Raw genomic sequence first — 25,086 nt, forward strand, 5'->3', positions numbered from 1 at the left:
GGGTCTTCGTCGGGTGTGCAGGCTGGTTGCCCAGGTCTCCCGATGAGACGGGAGACCCGGGTGAGCCGCGGAAGGCGGCGGGAGGGGGGACGTCCCCTCCCGCTCCTTGTAATGACAGCCGAGTGGCTTCTCAGCCGCATTGCTTGCCATTACAAGACAGCCGACCGTCGTCTATGGACTCCGGTACCGGGGTGATGCCTCTAGCTGCAGGCATCACTCTGGTACAAGCACTTTCCTGAAATATCGGCAATATTGGTAACCTCAGGGGCCGATTTCGATATATCGGGGAAAGTGCATATCGGCCCTCGATATATTGGCTTTGCCGATAATCAGTCGATCCCTACTGTCATTCCTCGAATAGTTAATAAAGAGGCCAAAAATCCGGCACCTGGAAGTAACTCAGGAGGAGATGACAGCAGCTGGCGAGGGATTTAACGGCTGCATTACTGGAATGAGTCTCTGTTTCTCACAGTTGTGTGTTTTATCTCAACTTCAAAGGACACGCTTCTCTGTTCTTCTCAATAGACACTTTATAGAACCTCACAGCTATTGTCAGTTAGGATCTAGCTGCATTTTAAGTAAATATGTAATGGGGGAAATGCTTGAGTTGCTATTGCAGACCTTCCCCTGAAAATGTTGGTTGCCTGGTTATCTTGTCACTGACACAGAACCAATATGTAGCTCCAGATAACCAGAGTTAGGACTCTGCATATTTGCTCTGAGCCAGAAACCCAAGGTATTGAAGCAAGAGCATCAGCATGACAGCTAGGAAACTAGAATTTTAAAAAGGAGATGTCAGTAATGGCAACCTCCATTTTTTTCAGGGCAGGAAAATTAACACTATTTACGTTAAAAACAAAATAGAGAATTATATAGGATCTGCTCTTATAAAGAGAGCAACAGTATGCCACTTGTATTTCACAAAGGTCTCTGCTGGCTCCAGCCCTGGTTACTACAATGTCCTTTTAAATTACTCTATTTTGTTTTTTTAGGACATGCTTCCAGTAAAGTGTGTATTTTGGGACATCACTAAAAACGGTAAGTGAAAAAGTTCTAATTCTTTTAGATTCATGACTGGCAAGAACACATTTTTTAATAAATAAAGCAATGGATTAATAAGCTATGGAATCTTTTAAACCATCTTTTATCTATTGGGTTATGAATACAGATTATGCAGCTGCATTAGTAGAGTTTCTAAGGAATACAGTACAGTGCAGTCTTTTTGGAAAACAATAAAAATCTGAAATTCTATCAGCTTAGTGGTTAACCTTTCTGCCCTGCAGCCAGTGGTGTATTTAGGTTTTGTGCTGCCCTAGGCCGGACTAAATTCGTGCACCCCCTAATTTAACTACGACCCACCCCTTCATGTAAATGCCACACCCCTTCCTGTTTCGCGCAGCCGAGCCAACATGCCGCAGTAAAACTGCAGCGGGCGGTCGGCAAGTGGTCAACCACTTGCTGACTGCCTTCCGCAGAATTACTGCGGAAGGCTGGCTCGGCTGCGCGAACCAACGTATGGGTACATTGGTTCATAGGAGCGCTGTTGGGGGTAAGCGCGCGTTCAGGTGATCAAATACCGCCAAAAGAAAGCTTTTTGTGGGAAAAAAAGGACATCATTTTTTTTAGCGTACAGAGTCGAACAACCAAACAAATGTCAGTTAAAGTAACGCAGTCCTGAATTACAAAAAGTGGCCTGGTCATTAAGGGGGAAAATATTCCGGTCCAGAAGTGGTTAAAGCTTGTAGCAGTTTGCAGTACATGAACTTTCACTGCATGTGAACTGTTAAATGCATTTCTATTGGTTTCAGCATGCATGGAGCAGGTTGCACATGCTGAAACGAATGCAAACTCATTTAACAGTTCACATGCAGTGAAAGTCAAAGTTTAAATGGAATTATTATTTGTAGCCATAGCAGTGATAACCTAAAATCGGGATTCCTACCTACCTGCTGTCGGATGTCCTTGGGGTTCCCTTGTCCTCCTCTCTCTCCTCCTACATAGACCTGCCCTGGGGAGAAGTTAGTATCCCTTACATGCCGTGCGGAGGAGGGTAGGCGGAGCTACAGGCTCCGCCCCACCCACTGAATTAAGTGCAGCCGATCTGGCCAGTCACTGGCCGCTCTATGGGGGTGCCAGTCCCTCCCTCCCTAGCAAGTTCGTACGCCTCCCTCCCTAGCAAGTTTGTACGCCTCCCTCCCTAGCAAGTTCGTACGCCCCTTCACTGCCGAAAGCCGGAGACTGTGTGTGTAAAAGAGGCGGCAGGAGCAGACAAGCAGACGGGACTCACAGAATGGATCAGGTTTTTTTTTTCATGCGGGGGCAGCTTTTTTGCCGCCCCCCGCAAAGTGCCGCCCTAGGCCTAGGCCTTGTCGGCCTAGGCCAAAATACAGCAGTGCCTGCAGCACTGGGGTCCTCGGTTTGGATCCCAGAAAAGACAATATATGAATGAAGTTTTCATGTTCTCCATGTGCTTGTGTTAGTTTCCTCCCACATTGTAATTTACTTGAGGGTAGGGACTAATGTGAATGTGAAGTATGCAAATTGCTGTGTAAATTGGCGGTGCTATAAAAGTGCCTGTGAAAATAAATATACTAAATACTTTTAGCACCCTTCTTGTCTGGGAAAGTTATGTCTTAGGGCACCCACAATTGACAATGATCTGATTATATGATTATTGTGTCCTTTCTTCCTGGTGCAGATAATATAGGTGGATGGAATGAATCTGGCTGTTCAATGGATGATACAGATGTTACTTACACTTTGTGTAGCTGCTCCCACCTTACTCACTTTGGGGTTCTTCTTGTAAGTATACACAGATGTGTAGTTTTTGTAGCAAGTTGTACGGACTGATATGATGACTTAATGGATATCTAAACCTAAGAAAAAAAATATGTTATGTATTGCAGCTTACACCTCCTTAGATATGGGTGCTTCATTGAGCCAGTCATACATGGATCGAACTTCATCTACTTCAGCAGGGACTGGCTGAATTCGGATCCATGATCAGTCAGGCTGGCTATGTTCCTTCTCTAAACTACTTATTTAGCAATAATACACAGCAATGGCAGTTATGGTTTTGTTTAAAGGAGTTGTAAAGGCAGATTTTTTTTTTTATCTTAATGCATTATAGGCATTAAAATAAAAAGCCTTCCATGTGCAGCAGTCCCCCCAGCATCCCCTATTACTTACCTGAGCCCCATCTCTGTCCAGCGATGTCCACGAGTCCCTCGGCCATCCGGGACTCTCCCTCCTTATTGGCTGAGACACAGCAGCGGCACCCTTGGCTCCCACGGCTGTCAAAGTCAGTTATCCAATTAGGAGGGGGGGAGTGAACGGCAGCTCCATGTCTGAATGGACACACAGAGCTGCAGCTCAGCTTGGGTTCCCCCATAGCAAGCTGCTTGCTGTGGGGGCACTCGATAGGAGGTAGGGGCTAGGAGAAGCAAAGAGGAACTCGAGAAGAGGAGGATCCAGCCTGCTCTGTGCAAAACCAATTGCACAGAGGAGGTAAGTATAACATGTTTGTTATTTAACAAAATAAAAATATAACAAGACTACAATCACTTTAAATAAGTTCTATGGGGATATGATGCAGTCAGTGTTTGGCTGATGTCAGCTCCTTCAATTTTGAAGCTGGCTTTTGTTGAGCTGGGTGGTGCCATCCATGGCTCAAGTTTCTTCTAATGTGGCAGCAGTCATGTATCATTAGCTAGCTAAACAAATACATAAATAATTGTTACTAACTAAAAATACCTTCTTAGCGTTTTATGTCCATATTATGATAAATCTTTGTGTACATACAGTTTTTAAAATTAAATTGTACAATTTGGCAACTATAAGAGCCTACTCACAGGCCATTGTGAATACACGCCATAGAAGCCAAGGAAGTAAATGTATGGGATTCTTCCCAAAACAAGTTTTACAGACTCCAAAATCAATCAGAATAATAGGAGAAGGTTAACAGCAAGGTGTCCCAAGCGCTAAGCCATATTTAGATTCGTACTGTCCCTATGGTAGGGCCAACCCAGTGCAGCCATCACAGTTAGTATACGGAGGTACTAAAATAGGCAGGCAACAGAAAGAACAGTGCTATCTGGGGGGATGATGACCACTATTTCCTTATAAATGATGAAGGCCAATGGAAAGTCTCAATACAGTATATTGCACCCAATTCCGTTGAAACCTTTAGTCAATAAAAGCCAAATACAGTACCAGACCGGTGGCTCCAGATGTAAGAGGGTTGATGGCCACCATAACCAGTGTAGAAAGGTAGAGCAAAAACTGCCCTGGTGTGCAGGCATGCAGCTGCTCGTACAGAGTTATGGACGTACGGGAGCCAAGCCGGGTCCACCTGACGCTCCCGTGTGATGTCAACGCAGTGCAAGGCAGAAGTGCTGGACTGGAATGAGATGCCTGTTGACCATCCTGCAACGCAGAGGGGAGAAGGGTTTTGGTGACGATGCATTTCGCGCACATGCGCTTTGTCAAATCATGGAGATGTCAGCAACAACAGAATTTAAAGCCCATTGAAATGGGGGCGTGGAGTCCCCTATCCTGCTAATGCCAACTGTTTCTTTTTCTATTTTTCAGCACATGCTGGAAAATGCCATTGAAATGGGGGCGTGGAGTTCCTTATCCTGCTTATGCCAACTGTTTTTATTCTTATTTTCCAGCACATGCTGAACTCATCCACTCGTCTGGTCAAGGGGATACTATTTATATGCAGTTTTACAAAGCCTACTACTGGATATGGAGCCTTGGATTTTAGGCTTCCTACCCTCAAGATTACAAATCTTCTCTATCTGGACCATTTAGCCTTGTGTGTATTGGTCTCATCAAGAAACTTACACCTTTAGCAGTGGATATTTATTAGTCCTAATGTCCGGATTTCCTGCACACACCATCTGCATTTTACTCTACAAATAGCGACCTGCGTGTTGGTTCCACTTACACCCTGTGTCCACCCAAAGCCAAGTATTTGCCTTGTTTGCTTGGAGGAGAATATAATTGGCTGTATACAGTCCTGATGAAGCTTACCGTGAAACGCTTTGACCTTTGAACAGACGTACTCTCATATCCACGCATTGTTTGATATGTATTGTATTTCTATTGTGTACATGACTTACTTTCAGTAGTTATGTTCGTTTGCATAAATGTTTGGTGATCTGGACCTTTCCTATTTGGTCAGTTTCACCATTTTAGATGGTTATTGGTTTTAATATTTGAATTAATAAATGTTTATTTTATATACCTTTGTGTACACCTGTCTCATGGTGTGCCCATAAAGTCCACACATATGTACAGTTGTTTTAAACAGCTGTTGTTCTTTCGTTCCCCTCAAAATAACTCAACACACAGCCACTGGCAACAAAAGCGAGTACACCCCTAAGCAAAAATGTCCAAATTGGGCCCAATTAGCCATTCTCCCTCCCCGGTGTCATGCGATTCGTTAGTATTACAACGTCTCAGGTGTGAATGGGGAGCAGGTGTGTTCAATTTGGTGTTATCGCTCTCACTCTCTCATATTGGTCACTGGAAGTTCAACATGGTACCTCATGGCAAAAAACTCTCTAAGGATCTAAAAAAAAAAAACGTTGCTCTACATAAAGATGGCTTGGGCTATAAGAAGATTGCCAAGACCCTGAAACTGAGCTGCAGCACGGTGTCCAAGACCATACAGCGGTTTAACAGGACAGGTTCCACTCAGAACAGACCTCGCCATGATCGGTCAAAGAGGTTGAGTGCACATGCTCAGCATCATAGCCAGAGGTTGTCTTTGGGAAATAGATGTATGAGTGCTGCCAGCATTGCTGCAGAGGTTGAAGGGGTAGGGGGTCAGCCTGCCAGTGTTCAGACTATACGCCGAACACTGCATCAAATTGGTCTGCATGGCTGTCATAGAAGAAAGCCTCTTCTAAAGAGGAGTCACAAGAAAGCCCACAAACAGTTTGCTGAAGACAAGCAGAATAAGGACATGGACTGGAACCTGTGGTCTGATGAGACCAAGATACATTTTTTGGTTCAGATGGTGTCAAGCGTTTGTGGCAGCAACCAGGTGAGGAGTACAAAGACAAGCGTGTCTTGCCTACAGTCAAGCATGGTGGTGGGCGTGTCATGGTCTGGGGCTGCATCAGTGCTGCTGGCACTGGGAAGCTACAGTTCAATGAGGCAACCATGAATGTCAGCATGTACTGTGACATAATGAAGCAAAGTATAATCCCCTCCCTTCGGAGAATGGGCCGCATGGCAGTATTCCAACAAAATACTGACCCCAAACACACCTCCAAGACGACCACTGCCTTGCTAAAGGAGTTGAGGGTAAAGGTGATGGACTGGCCAAGCATGTCTCCACACCTAAACCCTATTGAGCATCTGTTGGGCATTCTCAAATGGAAGGTGGAGGAGCGCAAGGTCTTTAACATCCACCAGCTCTGTGATGTCATCATGGAGGAGTGGAAGAGGACTCCAGTGGCAACCTGTGAAGCTCTGGGGAACTCCATGCCCAAGAGGGTATGGCAGTGCTGGAAAATAATGGTGGCCACACAAAATATTGTCACTTTGGGCCCAATTTGGACATTTTCACTTAGGGGTGTACTCACTTTTGTTGCCTGTGGTTTAGACATTAATGGCTGTGTGTTGAGTTATTTTGAGGGGACAGCAAATTTACACTGTTATACAAGATGTACACTCATGTGTGGGGTGTACGTACTTTAGTGAGATACTGTATTATCAACCAACCATTTGATCAACATCCCTAAGGGCAAAACCTAATTGTACTTATTGGCTCATTTCCACTTACTTGGTATTAGCTTTAAATTTTCTGAACCAGATCAAGATAATCGCCCACCATGGTATGGGAGTCCTCCCATTGATATTATCTCAACCTGTGGGGTTATTACATGATAAATGATATAGTGTAACTTTCAAATGAATTATTATTGTCCCTAGGCCAGAGATATCTGTGTACAGTCCTCCTTTTTGATACCGGTAAAGTCCGACATCTCTCCAGTGCTTTTTTTATCCTTTTCCCTTTCCCCTGTTTTTCTCGTTTTTTACATCTTTTTTTCAAGCACTAAATAAGCTTTAAACTAAGCCCTTACTAATCTCTGTAGTTACAGCCAATGCAGAGAAATCCATCCCCATTTCTGCAACAGGTTCACTGAAGTTGTTCAAGTTGGTTCACAGCACTTTGCACTCTCTCCTCATACTGTAAGAAAACACAGGCGCCACTCTAAGTGCAGTAACTTGAAACTTTTTTATTTGGATAAACCGCTAGATAGGGGGGTACTCACAAAAGGGATGATTAAAACAGCTCATAAAACACACTCCGGTAAGGATCAGGATGGCTCGAGCGGTGACAAGTAGAAAGGCTGTAGCGGTAGCTGCCGCACTTCCTCGTCCCGGGGACACTCAGATGACCGTCCGTCGTCACTTCCGCGAGCGTGATTACGTCATGGCGCCGGCGACGCGTTCTCGGAGCATGCGCTCCTTCCTCAGGCCGAGTGTCCCCGGGACGAGGAAGTGCGGCAGCTACCGCTACAGCCTGTCTACTTGTCACCGCTCGAGCCATCCTGATCCTTACCGGAGTGTGTTTTATGAGCTGTTTTAATCATCCCTTTTGTGAGTACCCCCCTATCTAGCGGTTTATCCAAATAAAAAAGTTTCAAGTTACTGCACTTAGAGTGGCGCCTGTGTTCTAGTTGGCCCCAAGCAAATCTTCTACTTGTCACTAGAGCTGCCTCAGGAGTGCACCTTGAGCTTTTTATGGACTTTTATGGACTTTTTTATGGACTTTGCCATACATGGATTTCTCAATCTGCCCTTTTTACTGATTATCATTCACTCTGGTTAATTGTGTGTCCAGTGACATTGGTATAGCCCCTGGTGATATTTATTCCCCGTTGTGCGCCAGTTATTTTATTTTTGGTTTCTCCTCATACTGTGCACATGCTCTGTCTTTACACTGAACATTAGTAGGCTGGCAAGATGCCAATTTAATGTTGGTAGTGGAGGGGTTGAGGAGGGAATAAATTAGGTTCCGTTCACACTGGAGCACTTTGTAGCTCAAAGCTAAATAACTTTAAAAAAACTATTATTTAAAATGGTGCCTGTTCACTCATCATAGTAAAGGCGCCTGACACTAGATGCCGATCGGCATAGCTTTTTCGATCATGATCCTTCGACAAAAGCTGGCTGAACAGCCGGCTACTGTCGGACCAGCTGCCGTACACACGGGCCGATTGTCAGACGGTTTCTATTGAACCTGCCGATGCCGCTCCATATTCAGCCAGTGTGTATGGCCCTTTAAATAGGAGCTCCTGGGGGTCATGATCTCCTCCAAAGCATCAAAATACACTGACCTAAATCTATTGCCTCTATTATATCTAGCAAAGCAGCGTTTGTAGGCGTGATCCCATCTCCTCCTCTCCCTCGTGGTCAGGAATAATCTCATAGAAATGAAGTTGCTTCCTTCTATATTATGCATCTTTTGTCATGCCCCTAGGAACCACTTTAGCAATTCGAGTCTGCAATGGCCTAATTTCTATGGGGCTCAAAACAGTCTAGGTTTCGTATGGCAATACTACAAAGACCATGGACAGAGGGTGGACTGTCACATGCAGATCATTTTGCTTTGCTTTTTACCTTGCCGCTTTACTTACTCAGGCACACAACTGGTTGGTAGCATAGGAGACCAATGCTGCTGTAGTGCTTGAGGCAGCACACTTGGGTTCTTACAAAGCCTTACATAGTATGCTATATAGAGGCCCGTCAGCCTTATATCCAATTACCATTATATGAGAGCCATTAAAATGGCTTGGCAATTGCTACATCCAGAGTCCTCTAAAAAGTTTTCACTTCATACATCGCTATGACACAAACCCTCTCTCAAGCAATTCTCCATGTTTCCTTACCCTGTTGTGTGGGTTTCTAAAGGGATAAAATATCTTAGCTAAATCTGTGAAGGGGGCGTCCTCCAGACCTTTGATACCCTTACAATGAAATATGCTCTCCCTAATTCGTACTTGTTCTGGTACCTTCAGTTGACACATGCCTTTCAGGCAATTTAAGATTCTCCATAGAGTTTATCTAACTCTTCAAAGGTTACATAAGATTTATCCCTCACACTCCTCTCAATGCTGGCGCTGTACGGGAGATCCTGCCACGTTTATGCATGTGTTTTGGGAGTGTCCGGGCATAAGACTATTCTTGTCCGAAGTTCGGTTACTACCATTTCGGTACCATTTTCTATTGACATTTGTATTTTGGGTCTAGTTCATTTACTGGTTACCTCTATTGCTATGAGAACTTTTATAGGCCTTTTATTGTTTTATGCATGCACGCAAGTCTATACTCCTTAAATGGAAATCTTCGCAGGCCCCTACTTTATTCGAAGTTTATTGTCAACAATAAGATCCTAATGTATAAATTCACATACAAATCTAGGGGATGGCCTAAAAAATGCTACAAGGTGTGGGATATCTTGACAGAGTTTAGAGATACTTTTGTATCATCGGTAACGCCTCAATAGCCACCTTCCTTTGGACAAGGCGTTGAAAACGTGAGAACCTGGGGAGTTTCTGCCTGTCTCCTTTCCCAGGTGGGGGGTAAGGGGTCTCCACTTTCTTGATCAGGTTGGAGTAGCCGTCATTCTGTGCCCGAGCCCGGGCATAGGTTTGAGGTGGACATAGATCTGGGACCCTAGTGGCATAGACCTCACAGAACCCAGAGTTCCTTGTGTACTTCATTCAAACAACCGCTGCCTCTGTCTCTTCACTGAGTGAACTGTAATCTGCAGGACGACTTCTTCCCTCAATTCCCCAGTCCCACTTAGCCTCCACTCCTGATCCCCAGTCATCGATTGCCTCTTCAAGGGACCCACAGCGATACTGAAAACTGGGTGACCCCACATCAATGGCTCCTGCCTTCCCCTCACTGGACGAACTGGAGTACTTCAACTTCTGGGCCAATTGACACCCAGCAGGGCTTGTTGTGTGATGACTTGTTGGGTCTCCTCTGATTAACTGCAGACAGTCACTTAGGAACAGTTCCCGCATCCATCCTTACTACCAATGGCTTGTTACTTAATAAACAGTTCAAGGGTTTTGGTTTTTGATATTTAGTGTGGAACTTGGATGGGAGAAGGGAGAAGTGGGATACTCCAACTTAAACTATTTACAGGTGATAAGGACAACTCTCACTTAGCCTCACCAGGTTACTTGTGGAAGCAGTCACACTGCTTTAACCATACTGCCACTTGTATGGGAAGGGTTAAGACTTCTTGCTCTCTCTCCAGCAACAGACTTGATGAAATACATTATCTTCAGAACATTCTTTAGCATCCCCTTTACTGACATCCGTCCACTGACTCTTTTAGCTGAAGGGATGGCCCCCCTCAGGACAGGCCTCTTCACACAGATCTGTACCCACTGTATGCAGAATCAGATCCTTTCCATTGTCTCCCTTCCAATCAGCTCTGCAGGACCTCCGGGTTCAGTTCCCCTCTAACTCTTAGGCCCACAGGTTGACCACCTGAGGCCACATGGCAACTTCCACAGAGGAGGGACCCCGCTCTCCAGCTGAAAGACCCCGAGCAAATGTACCCTTGGCATTTATACAGTATCCCAGCGTGCACCAATGCACTTTTCTCTGCCAATCACCAGGGCTGCACTAAATGCCTGTGCACTCATTTGTCAGGTTTCCTTCCACTTTCCAATATGCCTCCCTATTGGACCAGTGTGAAACACTTCAGACAAGCTGGCTGAGCTGCACCAGAGCACCATGAGCAGACCTCACTAGCAGATCCCGCTCTCTTGTAGGCATAGAACAATATATATTTACCTGGCAATTCTTCTGGTAAGCAGAAAAGATCCAAAACTATACTTTCTCTCTCTCTAGCACCTACCTAGGAGGGTGCTACATAAATGTGCAAAAAAGCACATAAAAACCTGTAAAAAGACAGGTGTGAATGGGCGCTTAGTAAGAGACACTTGAGGATTAATTACTCCAGAGTGGCTGCAGTGAGGGCTTGTTTTAAAATGTATATAATGCTTTTTAAGAATATGTAAATATTTGTTTGCCCATTCTGTGCCCACAGTTCTACTTCAAGGCAAAGGGGATTGAGTCACATGTTCCTCCATTCCCAGAAGGGTATATTCTTTTCTTGCAGCACATATAGAGTGTGTCGGCAAAGCACAGGAAAGGTAAATATGTGCTGCTGAGAATGGGCGCATTAAGGCTCCATTCACACCTGAGCGTTTTGTTTTCATGATTTTTTTTTGGGCATTTTTCAGACGCTTTTTCAGGCATTTTTCAGGCCTTTTTTAGTCGTTTTTTTAGGCGTTTTTTACAGGTGTTTGGAGGCAGGCATCAACATCTGACTAAAAATGCTAGTCTGCCAAAAAATAAGCTCATGTACTTTTTTAAGCTTCAAGCTTTTTGCTTCAGGCGACAAAACGCCCATATGTGAACAGGGGCCATTGAAATGAATAGGATTTTGCTTGTTGGGCGTTTTGGAACTTCAGAGATGAGCATTTTACAACCTGAAAAATGGTCAGGTGTGAACAGGGCCTTAAGAAAACTTGTAGCTTTTCTTGCATGGTCAGAGCACAGATTTGCTTTAAAGGATAAGTTCACCTTTGGGAGCATGCTACATATTACACCTGACCTATATTTAGGGTGTAAAGTGTAACATGCTCCAGCGGCCCCCCTCCATGACTGTGGGGGGAGGGGGGGTCCTCTCCCCACATTAGCTGTCACTTTTCAAACACAGCAGGACTGTGCAGGGCTCCCCCTACACAGCTGCGTCATTCACAGTGATCTGTGAATGAATAAACTACAAGTCCCTTCTACCACATCAGATGGCTTGTAGTTCTCAAATAACTAAGAGGGCACTGGTTCTTCCTGCTCTTTAGTTACTGTCTGCCCGTACGGGTGACTACTGATCATAGGAGCAATGCTCTGCAGAATCCAGCAGGGAAGAATAATAAATGTACATTTTTTTCTGTACTTACTATTTTTTCCCCAAAAGGTGGGTGAATGTAGCCTCTAAAACTGAACTCCAGGCAGATATAAAAGTTCTGTAACAATATTTATACATTCAAATGCTTTAATATTTAAATGCAAGCAAGTAATTACCTGAATTTGACGTGGTATCAACCTCTTGCTCTTTTTTAGAGCCTGCACAGCAGAGCTCAGAGAGAGGGAGAGAGAAGTAGCACAAGCAGCCAGTCAAATGTGCTGCAGTATAAGGAAAATCCTAACAGGAGGAAAGCGCAGAGTGACAGAGAGCTGGTTTTATGAGTTGTCCGATTCTGCTTTCACTGTCCAGTCACCGAGGGGGTAGGATGTCTGTAAGTAAAAGGGAAACTGCCTTGGAGAAAGATCAGGTCTCCTACTCTAATAGACATTCCTGTGCTGCAGTATGTTATCTAAAGAGAGTAACAAAACTACATTTAATGCGGAAGTATACTCCGCCATTAAACTTTTACCTACAGGTAAGCCTATAATGAGGCTTACCTGTAGGTAAAATGAATATCTCCTAAACCTGCACAGTTTAGGAGATATTCGCCCTGCATGCAGCTGCTGACAGCAGCGGTGTCACCTTTAGAGCTCTTTGCCGGCTCCTTGGCGGAAAGAAAACTCCCGCGCGCATGCATGCGGCCGAACCCGAAAGAGACGCCGAGGGAACATAACGGCTCCCTCAGCGTTGTCCGGGGGACCGTGTCGGGGCTTCGTTCTAACGTAAGTATTTCATAATAAGCTAGTATGCGATGCACCCTAGCTCAATATTCCTTTGTCTTGCAGGTTTTTATTTTTTATTTTTTTATGTTGTGAGGATACAACCGCTTTAAGACCATATTACACCCATATTTCAGCAGTCAGTTTTCATGTTTATGTCAGTTAGACAATACAATATGACCTTGTAGGATGCCATGGGAACACAGACACATTTGTTCCATTCAGTTATTGGAAATGAATGCAAACTGTGCTCGAAGAAGTCATATAACTCAATTTTTTGTGATCTGTAAATGACCTCTAGTGGTACAAGATGAGACTTGGAGACTGGAGAAATTATAACTGAGCCATTGCACATTTACCAAACTATTAAAGTGATAATAAACCCTCCGTTTCTAAGCACTTTAAGCAGCTGACTTACATAAGCAGCTTCTTTACCTTTTAATCCTTGCCTATGTTCAATCAACTGGCACAGCAGGCACATATTAGGAATATGAATTGTTGGGTTTACATATTCTTTTTGGGATATTTGCTTCTGTCCATACTGTCAAGGTATATATTTTTTGTGAGATGCTGAAGACAAGCATACTAATTTTTAATTTAATTTTTTTTTCAGGATTTGTCAAGAAAACCTATGAACCCATTTGATGAGTACGTAATGAGTCTGATGACGTATGTGGGATGTGGCATCACCTCCCTGTTTCTTGGGGTCACGCTTGTGACTTATGCAATGTTTAAGTGAGTTTTAGGACTTCAAAATATTATGAAAATAAGTTTCTCACATTTTCATATTTTCTCCTACTTATTCATCTTTCCCATGATAGCTATCTCTTGTGATGTATGAAATGTTTAAATTAGTTTTATGCCATGAAAATGTAGTGAAAATAAGTTTTTCATATTTTCTCATACTTATTTATCTCTCCTATGATAGCTGTCTTCTGTAACATATGGAATGTCTCAGTGAGTTTTATAGCATAAAAAGATATTAAAGATGAGTTTCTTATTTATGTAGTGTTAAAGAACAAGTCTGGTTTCCTAAAAGTTACACTATATTACCAAAAGTATTGGGACACCTGCCTTTGCACCTACATGAACTTTAATGGCATCCCAGTCTTAGCCCGTTGGGTTAAATGATAAGTTGGCCCACCCTTTGCAGCTATAATTGTCTTCTGGGAAGGCTGTCCACAAGGTTTAGGAGTGTGTCTATGGGAATTTTTGATCATTCTTCCAGAAGTGCATTTGTGAGGTTAGACACTGATATTGGAGAGAAGTTCTGTGCTCTAAATTCTTTCCAAAGGTGTTCTATCGGATTGAGGTCAGGCCAGTCAAGTTCCTCCACCCCAAACTTGCTCAAAAATGTCTTTATGGACCTTCCTTTGTGCACTGGTCCAAAATCATTTGGTGGAGGGGGGATTATGGTGTAGGATTGTTTTTCAGCGGTTGGGCTTGTTCCAGTGAAAGGAACTCTTTAGGCATTCGCATACCAAGACATTTTGGACAATTTAATGCTCCCAACTTTGTGGGAATAGTTTGAGGATGGCCCCTTCCTGTTCCAACGTGACTTTAGTGTCAATTAGTGACAATAAGGGTAATTTTTTTTTTCCTTTACAATAATAAACATGTTATACTCACCTGCTCTGTGCAATGATTTTGCACATGAGCGGCCCCAAACCTCCTCTTCTCGTGTTCTGTCACGGCAATCTTGGCTTCTCATCTTCATGTGCCCCCATAGTGAGCCACTTGCTATGGGGGGCACACAGCTGTGTGGGTTTATGGCACTTAGCCCAGCCCTTCACTTCCTCCTCACGGCGTTTGATTCACAAAAGCAGGAGCCAATGGCTGCCTGAGTGCCTGTGTGAAGAGGAACAGTGGGAAGAAGAGATGGAACTTACACAGGGAAGAAGGACAGGAAGCAATAAAACGTTTTATACCTTAATGCAGGGTATGTATTAAGGTAGAAAAAAAAACATTTTGGCTTTAGAAGCACATTAAGTGTAACGCTCATGCGTTTTTTGTTAGTGAATGGATTTGCAGCTGCAGAATTATTACACTCAGTAGTCATGTAGAGAATGTGTTGAACAACATATCCAACTCTCAGGACTTCATCACTGTGTACAGCCTGTTATGCAAATATACATACACTCGATATGATGTTCCTGGAGTGATAGAATGTATATGATAGAATAGAGGTGAGAGACAGGCAATAGAATGGTGAGCACTTAGTAGTAGTATTCAGGAGAGTGGTAGGTGATGATAGTATGCAGATAGGTTTTAGCAATCATGAATAGTAACAGGTGGTAGGGGACAGCAGATGAAGTATGCAAGAGAGAGTAACCTAGTGCAATGATAGGTGATGGTAGTCCCAAGAGCTAGCAATCTATGCAGATGATATGTGAGGGGTTGTAACAAATGAAAAACATCAATTACAGAGTGCGCTAAAAAATTATGGAACACAAATATTCACAAAAATGGTGATTGCTGATGTCCAGCTAAACACAAAGTCTATATTCTAAATGATGAGACTGTGCAAAAGTCTTGAAAATCCAAAGAATATAGTGAGGTTGGGGAGTGATGAAGGATAAGGGTAACCTCTTCCCAAACGGTGATCCAGACAGTGCTCAAATGTACACGTGATGCACCCAGTGTTAAGAAGGGACTCTTACCAGATGATGGAGAGATGCAAACATATAGTGTATAACCCTGGAGTCCGTTAGGTCAGCTTGTAGGAGAGAATTCACAATAGGAATAAAAGCGACCATCTGCTTCCAAAGTGTAGGGATCTAGAGGCTTCCACTCAAGGGGATATCGCCACCAAGAACATGCCCAAGGAAGAGAAGGGGACTATAGTGCATTACCTCACTTTATTGAACCAATAAGAAAGAGTAACACTTACATTGTCAGGAGAAAAAACAGCATATGTAAATTTTGGATCGAGGACCTCTGCAGTAGTCCGGGATCATAGGCAACACGGCTAGCTCCCCCCGACGCGTTTCCACTAACAAGTCGGCTTCTGGGACTGGAGCTGTAGCCGTGCTGCTCGCATCTCTCATGTAAATAGTGTGGCTGATGGACACTTCCGGTGCGGCCGTGGCGAGGACCCGGAAGTGTTGTGACGCACTTCCGGTTCAAATGTTAGCCAATCACGGTATGTTGAGATGAAGACCCGGAAGTTCTAAAAAGCGCTTCCGGAGGCTTCTGCGGCCAATCACATCGGATGTCAACAAAACTCATCATCCATAACACCGGAGTATAAATAACATAACTGTTCTTATCGGTGCCAAGAATATTGGAATTGTATATGAAGGCAAGCGATTCCATCTGTCTATATAATTATCAAAAAGGAATCCATTATAAATAAAAGGCAGACAGGATTCTCTTATTAGAAGTATATGTCAGATGTGTAGTCTATTCAGTTATATTAAAAAGGGTTTAAAATTAACACATAAATTCCCAAAAATGCCACAGATTTGGTCTAAGGACCCGGAAGTGGTTTTAATAATTGTGGCTAAAGCATTTACTATATAAAAAAATATGTAAAAAATATATAAAAAAATATATAAAAAATTTTTTTAAAAAAATTTATTTTTAAAATTTATTTTTAAAAACATCTAGGGTCATCAAACGTTGTGTAATTTTGATGACCCTAGATGTTTTTAAAAATAAATTTTAAAAATAAATTTTTTTTAAAAAAATTTTTTATATATTTTTTTATATATTTTTTACATATTTTTTTATATAGTAAATGCTTTAGCCACAATTATTAAAACCACTTCCGGGTCCTTAGACCAAATCTGTGGCATTTTTGGGAATTTATGTGTTAATTTTAAACCCTTTTTAATATAACTGAATAGACTACACATCTGACATATACTTCTAATAAGAGAATCCTGTCTGCCTTTTATTTATAATGGATTCCTTTTTGATAATTATATAGACAGATGGAATCGCTTGCCTTCATATACAATTCCAATATTCTTGGCACCGATAAGAACAGTTATGTTATTTATACTCCGGTGTTATGGATGATGAGTTTTGTTGACATCCGATGTGATTGGCCGCAGAAGCCTCCGGAAGCGCTTTTTAGAACTTCCGGGTCTTCATCTCAACATACCGTGATTGGCTAACATTTGAACCGGAAGTGCGTCACAACACTTCCGGGTCCTCGCCACGGCCGCACCGGAAGTGTCCATCAGCCACACTATTTACATGAGAGATGCGAGCAGCACGGCTACAGCTCCAGTCCCAGAAGCCGACTTGTTAGTGGAAACGCGTCGGGGGGAGCTAGCCGTGTTGCCTATGATCCCGGACTACTGCAGAGGTCCTCGATCCAAAATTTACATATGCTGTTTTTTCTCCTGACAATGTAAGTGTTACTCTTTCTTATTGGTTCAATAAAGTGAGGTAATGCACTATAGTCCCCTTCTCTTCCTTGGGCATGTTCTTGGTGGCGATATCCCCTTGAGTGGAAGCCTCTAGATCCCTACACTTTGGAAGCAGATGGTCGCTTTTATTCCTATTGTGAATTCTCTCCTACAAGCTGACCTAACGGACTCCAGGGTTATACACTATATGTTTGCATCTCTCCATCATCTGGTAAGAGTCCCTTCTTAACACTGGGTGCATCACGTGTACATTTGAGCACTGTCTGGATCACCGTTTGGGAAGAGGTTACCCTTATCCTTCATCACTCCCCAACCTCACTATATTCTTTGGATTTTCAAGACTTTTGCACAGTCTCATCATTTAGAATATAGACTTTGTGTTTAGCTGGACATCAGCAATCACCATTTTTGTGAATATTTGTGTTCCATAATTTTTTAGCGCACTCTGTAATTGATGTTTTTCATTTGTTACAACCCCTCACATATTTATAATTTTTCAGTGCTGCTTTTTTTCACTCCTTTTTCTCAATAAAGGTTCGCGCACCTATTTCTCTTTTCACCTATGCAGATGATAGAAATAGCTTAGATAGCAATAGTCCCTTTAGTATGCAGTAGTAGATAGTGAAAGTTAGGTTGAGGAAGGAATCCCCTGCGGGGTACTTATCACTAGATGGGTTAGTAGTAGCAAGGTCCAAGAGTAATGGAGTAATCCGGTAGCGAGATACTGGATCGGTAGCGAGGTTCCGGTCTTGTTCAGGCAAGGGGAATAGCTTGAAGCTCCGGCAGCATTGGACAAGACAAGGCAACATGCGGTTTGAACGAGCAATGAGTGAGAGAAAGCCGGCGATTGAAATAGCCGCTCATATCGGCGCCCGGCGATGACGTCATTGCCCTTAAAGGTGTATGCGTTCCATTTGGATAGCAAGATGGGACGCAATATTAAGAGAGAAATGTGGAAATAAGGGTACCAGAGGTACCAGAACATTACATTAAGACACCCTAGTGTATTAGCACTTGCTAATGCCTAAACACTAAGCAGGAGTTTGCAGTCATGTGAAATCAACAATAAGGCACAACTTCAGACTTACATGCGAGCAGAAACTTTCACAGTTAACTATTTTGTAACCTGTGGCCAAACTTATTACAATGTTAACACTAAGCTATCTGAACACAGCTGCTGTTAAGGAACACCACATCCCCAGGTGTGCAACATTCCTGATCCGGTACCGCAAAGCCTGTAATGGAATCCAACAACATATCAATTCCTGTCCCCTCACTCCCACTAACATGTCCAACTGTTGCTACTGGATACCGGAAGTGCACTATATACTATAACTACATGCTTGTACTCCTCCGGAGGCCTCGCTACATCTCTCAAAAAGTTTCCAAGCTCTCCTTAATGACCAGTCTGTGACCAACCAAATTGACCTGTCCAACAGTATGCATTAAACCACCAGTTGCACACATTTGCAAATACATGCATAAGCAACAGAGCCCTGACAAAGCACCCCACTATCTGTGGTCCTAACTCTAAATTCTGTGAGTCTCCAACAATGGAAGCACATGCATTTATATGGACAGGTGTAGGGCAGATATACCTGAAGGGAGCCCACCCCTTCTTAAAGACACAGGGGGACACTGAACACCCAGCCTATAGCACAATGGCAGCAAAGGTGTCAGTGCGTTGCCTGGTCAATATAATCCATAGCATAAACAAATGGTTACTGCCCACACCTGTAACTGGTCTCTGCAGCAAGGAGCATTGGAAGGGCAACGTATATAACAAGACACAAAAGGTTTCCAAGCTCTCCTTACCTGCGACCAACCAAATTCACCTGTCCAACAGTATGCGTTAAAAACGGGGTTTTAGTTGCACACATGCAATTTTGCAACTTTGACATGTGATAGTAAAACCGTACATTTCATCGCAAGTACTTTGTGTATCCAGGTGGATTATAGCTTGTTTTTTCAAGACATATTGGGCTTTCGCTTGGTGGTAAATGGTAATGGATATTCCATGATTCTTATGTTATTATCAAAGGAAAATTGGCCCAAAATAGTAAAAAAAACTAATTTATTCTAAAAAATGTAGCTGTATATTTGTTGCTATTACCATAACTTACCACCAAAGAACAACCCAAAATAAATTCTCCTGACAATGGCAGCAATACCAGCTATGTGTATATTATTTGCTGTTTGCACCCATAGTAGGGCCCAGAAATAATAGTGCGCATTACGTTTTTCTTTTTTTAAAGCGGTAGTATACTCCGCTTTTTAACTTTTACCTACAGGTAAGCCTATAATAAGGCTTACCTGTAGGTAAATTTAATATCTCCTAAACCTTCACGGTTTAGGAGATATTCATCCTGCATACAGCCGCTGACACCAGCGACGCATGCACCCTGAAGGTCCAGCGGACCTTCAGAGCTCCTTGACGGCTCCTTGCTGGAAAGTGAACTCCCGTACGCATGCGCGGGAGTGATGTCATCGCGGCTCCGGCCACTCACAGTGCCGGAGTCGCCGAACCAGGAAGAGATGCCGAGGGAACATGACAGCTCCCTTAGCGGTGTCTGGGCGACCATGTCGGGGCTTCGTTCCAAGGTAAGTATTTCATAATGTGCTAGTATGCCATTGTCTCGCAGGGTTTTTTTTTTTTTTTTTCTGTACGGGGATACTACCACTTTAAACCTACCTAAAACACACTGACACTGATTTTAATTTAAAAAATAATCTTCCCTAAAATATGCTGATGCCCCCGACCTTTGATACTGACCTTTGCCCTTACTTAGACCTTTGACCCTTACCTTGACCCCAACACTAACCCTGGCACTGACCTAGATCAAACATGATTCTAGCTATTGTTTTCTTTTTTTAATTTTTTTGTATACACTTTTGTTTGCTTACATCATTCTCCCCAGCAAGGAGAGGAAGATACAATGGGGTTATTTACTAAAACTGGAGAGTGAAAAATCTAGTGAAGCTGTGCATAAAAACCAACCAGCTTCCAGTATTTTTTTGTCAAAGCTAAATTGAACAAGCTAAGTTAGAAGCTGATTGGCTACTATGCACAGCTGCACCTGATTTTTCACTGTCAAGTTTAAGTAAGCCAACCCCAATGTATCTTTTTCTCCATTCAGAAGAGAAACAAAACGTTAAGTGGGCAACAAAGTGACTGATCACTGTGATAGCCAATAAGAGGGTATCACTGTGATCAGGTGCCCGCGAACCGAGAGTCCCAGTTCCCAATCGTTAGTACGAGACCCAGGACCCAAATTTAATTATACACGTTTTAACATGTGGTTTAGTCTGGACTGTCGTTTGGGCCCTTTTAACCTGTATACTATGTGGTGTTGGTGACCCAGCTACTTTTTAAGGCCACTTGTAAGACAGCCAGGGTCCCACCTACAAGCTGGCCATAGACAGATTGAATTGCTATTATGTATTGCACTTTACACATTACCCTGTGCCGGTGTAAATAGATGTCTATTAATTCTACATTTGCTTCTTTTCAGGCAGCTGAGAAGAGACTACCCTTCCAAAATACTGATGAATCTGTCATTTTCACTGCTAATGTTGAATCTGATTTTCTTGGTTGATGATTGGCTGGCGACGTTCAGAATTCATGGTCTGTGTGTCACTGTTGCTGCCTTCCTGCATTATTTTCTACTGACGTCCTTTACATGGATGGGACTGGAAGCTGTACATATGTATTTTGCATTTGTCAAGGTTTTCAATTCATACATCCATAAATACATTTTAAAATTATGCATTGCTGGTTGGGGTAAGTTCACAGTGCTAATAGTTATTTATCTTTACTCTATGTTGTCTGTCGCTAGGATTGCTATGAAAGTGTGCAAGTGGCAGTAGGACATAGCAGGCAACTTTGTGCTGTTTGTTGCTAGGATTGCAGTAAAAGTGTGCAAATGGCAATAGGACATAGCAGCTAATTACAGACTCCTTATCTGGCTACATTGGAAGTCTGATTGTTTTCTACTGGTTAAAATGTTTTACCGTATCATGTTTATAATAAAACACATTATCATTAGTGTAAATATGTATGAATAACGGTGTAGATTAGTAAATATCACATTTTTCTTTGTTTCAGTAAATATTTATTGAAGATTAAGAAAAGTGTAAATTAAGGCTAGGTTCACACTACCCAATGCTTTGAAAAGCGATCACTTTTTAGAGAACAGTTAAGCAGCCACACTAAGGTGTTCTGTAGGTGATCTTGCCATCTAAATGCCTGTTTGTTTTTTTTTCCGGATCAGCCCCATTGACTTGAATAGTCGAGCTTGACAGGCCATGTTGCGGTACATTTGTCATGACCATGACGCAAAGCATCATGGCTGCAGCATGTAAACAGTCTCCTCCGGCTTTTGTTTAGCTTTTAAATGGGTGACTGGGGGCTATAAAGCAGCTTATCCACCTGTATTTACTGCCCATGGCAACCTATGGGAAAAGGCCTAAGACACACAGTAGTACAGAAAAAAAAACAGTATAGCACAGGTCACCTCATTGGGCACACTCACTGGATCCACAATGCTCATCAACAAGATCAACTGAGAGTGACCATCACTTACACATTGTAAGTAAACAAAAATGTCAAAAGAAGAATTTGAGTATTTGTACAAACTTCTGTTATTAGATTTAGCAAAGCTAAAGGGTTTTCGAAATACAATTTTGGAAGTAGCATAAGCTTATTTTTTATATACAGTATAACCTTTTACGAGCATTGGCTCAGTAATATCCTCCTAAAATTCACAGATACCCCCTATGTTTTGATGGGGAGAACTCTGAAAATCTTGTAAGTCACCACTCTGCTCCTCCAGCGCTCGCAGTAGCGCAGGGCAGGAGAGGGGCAAGAACAGCTAGCTCTGAGTGCACTGAGAGGCTGAGTCAGCTGCTAGTTAGGCATCTGTGTGGATCCCGACAATACTGTTGGGATCCTTCCAGAGTTTAGAGTGACAATAGCCCGCTATAAGCTGACTCTGGGTCACAAGAGACCAAAAGTAAGTGTACTTCTGTGACCCACAAGGGAAGTATGGTCAAAAAATGTTTTGACCCTACATCTCTTTTAACAATTTCTGCCTTTTAGATAAGTAACTACTTACAGCAATAATTTTTTTAGCTATCTTGTTTTAGGGGGCTTTTTTTCCCACTAATCACCAAAGTAAGCTGCATTTTCTCTACTGGCTCCCAGTGTAATTGGCTCATCTTTTCACTGAGTACCCCCCCCCCCTCACACAGAGTGCCCCATACAAGCTGCTTGCTAGGGGGGCACTCGTGGGTGCTCGCTCCCAAGCTGGCTCTGTGTGCCCCCACTCCCTCCTCACTGGCTGTGATTGACGGCAGTAGGAGCCATTGGCTGAGAGCCGAGAGAGCCTCTGCTCACATAAACATTGCAAGATCGAGGTCAGGCTCAGGTGAGTATAAGGAGGGGCTGGGGGGGAGAAGCATGCCGAAGTTTTAATACCTTAAGGCTATGTTTACATCTGTCAGGTGATTGCTGCTGTGGGACCACACCTATTCCCGCAGCTGCAACCTCCCACACAGAAAAATGCAGGAGATGTTTGCAGGTGCCATTAATCCTAATGGATTGCAACATGCACTGGAAATTGCTCCCACATTGGGAACTGCACTGCACTTGCAGTTCCTGTGCAGGCTGCGATTCCAAAAGAGGAGAAGGGACCTTTTTCCTGCATTTCAAGAGGCACAGCAGCACATTAAAATGAATGGGCTGCTGTGCCCATGAAAAATGCATCATGCAGAAGTGCATCAGTGTCAATCAGGTCAAATGCAGGTAAAAAATGTTCTGCCTTAGAATCACGTTAAATATACAATTGAGAATGTTTTGTTATATCTGTTCAAAAAACACCTGTCCGAAATGCAGAGCTGTCCTGTGTCCAGTGCTCACTTCCTGTACTTAGCTCTCTCAGTCTTGGACTACTATGTCTTGGAATTACAGTACTTACAAAAGTGAGTACACCCCTCACATTTTTGTAAATATTTTATTATATCTTTTAATGTGACAACACTAAAGAAATTACACTTTGCTACAATGTAAAGTAGCGAGTGTACAGCTTGTATAACAGTGTAAATTTGCTGTCCCCTCAAAATAACTTAACACACAGCCATTAATGTCTAAACTGCTGGCAACAAAAGTGAGAACACCCCCAAGTGATAATGTCCAAATTGGTTCCAATTAGCTATTTTCCCTCCCCAGTGTCATGTGACTTGTTAGTGTTTGAAGGTCTCAGGTGACTATAAGAAGATTGCCAAGACCCTGAAACTGAGCTGCAGTACGGTGGCCAAGACCATACAGTGGTTTAACAGTACAGGTTCCACTCAGAACAGGCCTTGCCATGGTCGACCAAAGAAGTTGAGTGCACGTGCTCAGCGTCCTATCCAGTGGTTGTCTTTGGGAAGTAGACATTTGAGTGCTGCCAGCATTGCTGCAAAGGTTGAATGGGTGGGGGTTCAGCCTGTCGGTGCTCAGACCATACACCGCACATTGCATCAAATTGGTCTGCATGGCCGTTGTCCCAGAAGGAAGCCTCTTCTAAAGATGATGCACAAGAAAGCCCGAAAATAGTTTGCTGAAGACAAGCAGACTAAGGACATGGATTACTGGAGCCATGTCCTGTGGTCTGATGAGACCAAGATAAACCCTTTTGGTTCAGAGGAGTACAAAGACAAGTGTATTTTGCCTACAGTCAAAAATGGTGGTGAGAGCATCATTGTCTGGGGCTGCATGAGTGCTGCTGGCACTAGGGAGCTACAGTTCATTAAGGGAACCATGAATGCCAATATGTACTGTGACATACTGAAGCAGAGCATGATCCCCTCCCTTCAGAGACTGGGCCGCAGGGCAGTATTCCAACCTTATAATGACCCCAAATACACCTCCAAGATGACCACTGCCTTGCTAAAGAAGCTGAGGGTAAAGGTGATGGACTGGGAATCCTCAAACGGAAGGTGGAGGAGCGCAAGGTCTCTAACATCCACCAGCACCGTGATATCGTCACAGAGGAGTGGAAGAGGACTCCGGTGGCAACCTGTGAAGCTCTGGTGAACTCCATGCACAAGAGGGTACAGCAGTGCTGGAAAATAATGGTGGCCACACAAAATATTGACATTTTGGGGCCAATTTGGACATGTTTACTTAGGGGTGTACTCACTTTTGTTGCCAGCGGTTTAGACATTAATGGCTGTGTGTTGAGTTATTTTGAGGGGACAGAAAATTTACACTGTTATACAAGCTTTACACTCACAACAACTTTACATTTTAGCAAAGTGTCATTTCTTCAGTGTTGCCACATGAAAAGGTAGAATAAAATATTTACACAAATGTGAGGGGTGTACTCACTTTTGTGAGATACTGTATGTTGAGGAATTGTCTTGCTAGTAAAAAACTCTAAACTTTTGTAATCTTTAATTATGTGTTAACCTAATATTACACATATAATATCCACCATTTTTTTTTTTTTACCTTTGTTTGAAAAAATGCATACTTTAGCAAGAGGAACATGTTTTTGGTCAGCATGTATTTTGTATCAATCTGGTAGAATTTATGCTAGCTGCAGAGATACGTTCTACAGTGTATGCAACCAGGTCAGCCAAAACTTTGAGCCCACTATATCCCAGGTAGATGCTTTTTTGTTGTTCCCTATCAGTAGGGCTGAAAGTAGGAGATCTTTCTCATTCTACTTCCAGGGCTGCCAGGTTATATTCATTTAGGATTTAGGCATCATGCACAGTGGATGTTTTGCAAACTCTTCTACCAAAAACAAGACCTGGTCTTATATTAATTTTGGCTACAAAAGACGCATTAGGGATTATTTTTAGGGGATGTCCTATTTATTCTATTATTATTGTTAAAATATTGCCAAATTGTGCATTGAAAGGAAATCTGTTTTGCGCATTTGTTCTTTTTTTTTTTTTTACAGGAATAAAACAATAAAATTTG

General features: G+C 42.9%; 1 protein-coding gene across 1 annotated transcript in view; it reads left to right on the plus strand.

The window, feature by feature from the left end:
* The window catches only part of ADGRG4 (adhesion G protein-coupled receptor G4), a gene marked incomplete at its 5' end in the record, with an annotated part of 116,923 nt that overhangs the window by 78,531 nt on the left and 13,306 nt on the right, over positions 1-25,086 (plus strand). Inside the window, 4 exons of the mRNA XM_082264164.1 lie at positions 993-1,038; positions 2,699-2,802; positions 13,352-13,473; positions 20,630-20,898. Of these exons, the coding sequence (XP_082120290.1) occupies positions 993-1,038; positions 2,699-2,802; positions 13,352-13,473; positions 20,630-20,898 (541 nt within the window). The remainder of the gene's footprint in view (positions 1-992; positions 1,039-2,698; positions 2,803-13,351; positions 13,474-20,629; positions 20,899-25,086) is intronic.

Source organism: Pelophylax lessonae, assembly GCF_965119305.1.
Source record: "Pelophylax lessonae genome assembly, chromosome: 7".
Taxonomy (NCBI): domain Eukaryota; kingdom Metazoa; phylum Chordata; class Amphibia; order Anura; family Ranidae; genus Pelophylax; species Pelophylax lessonae.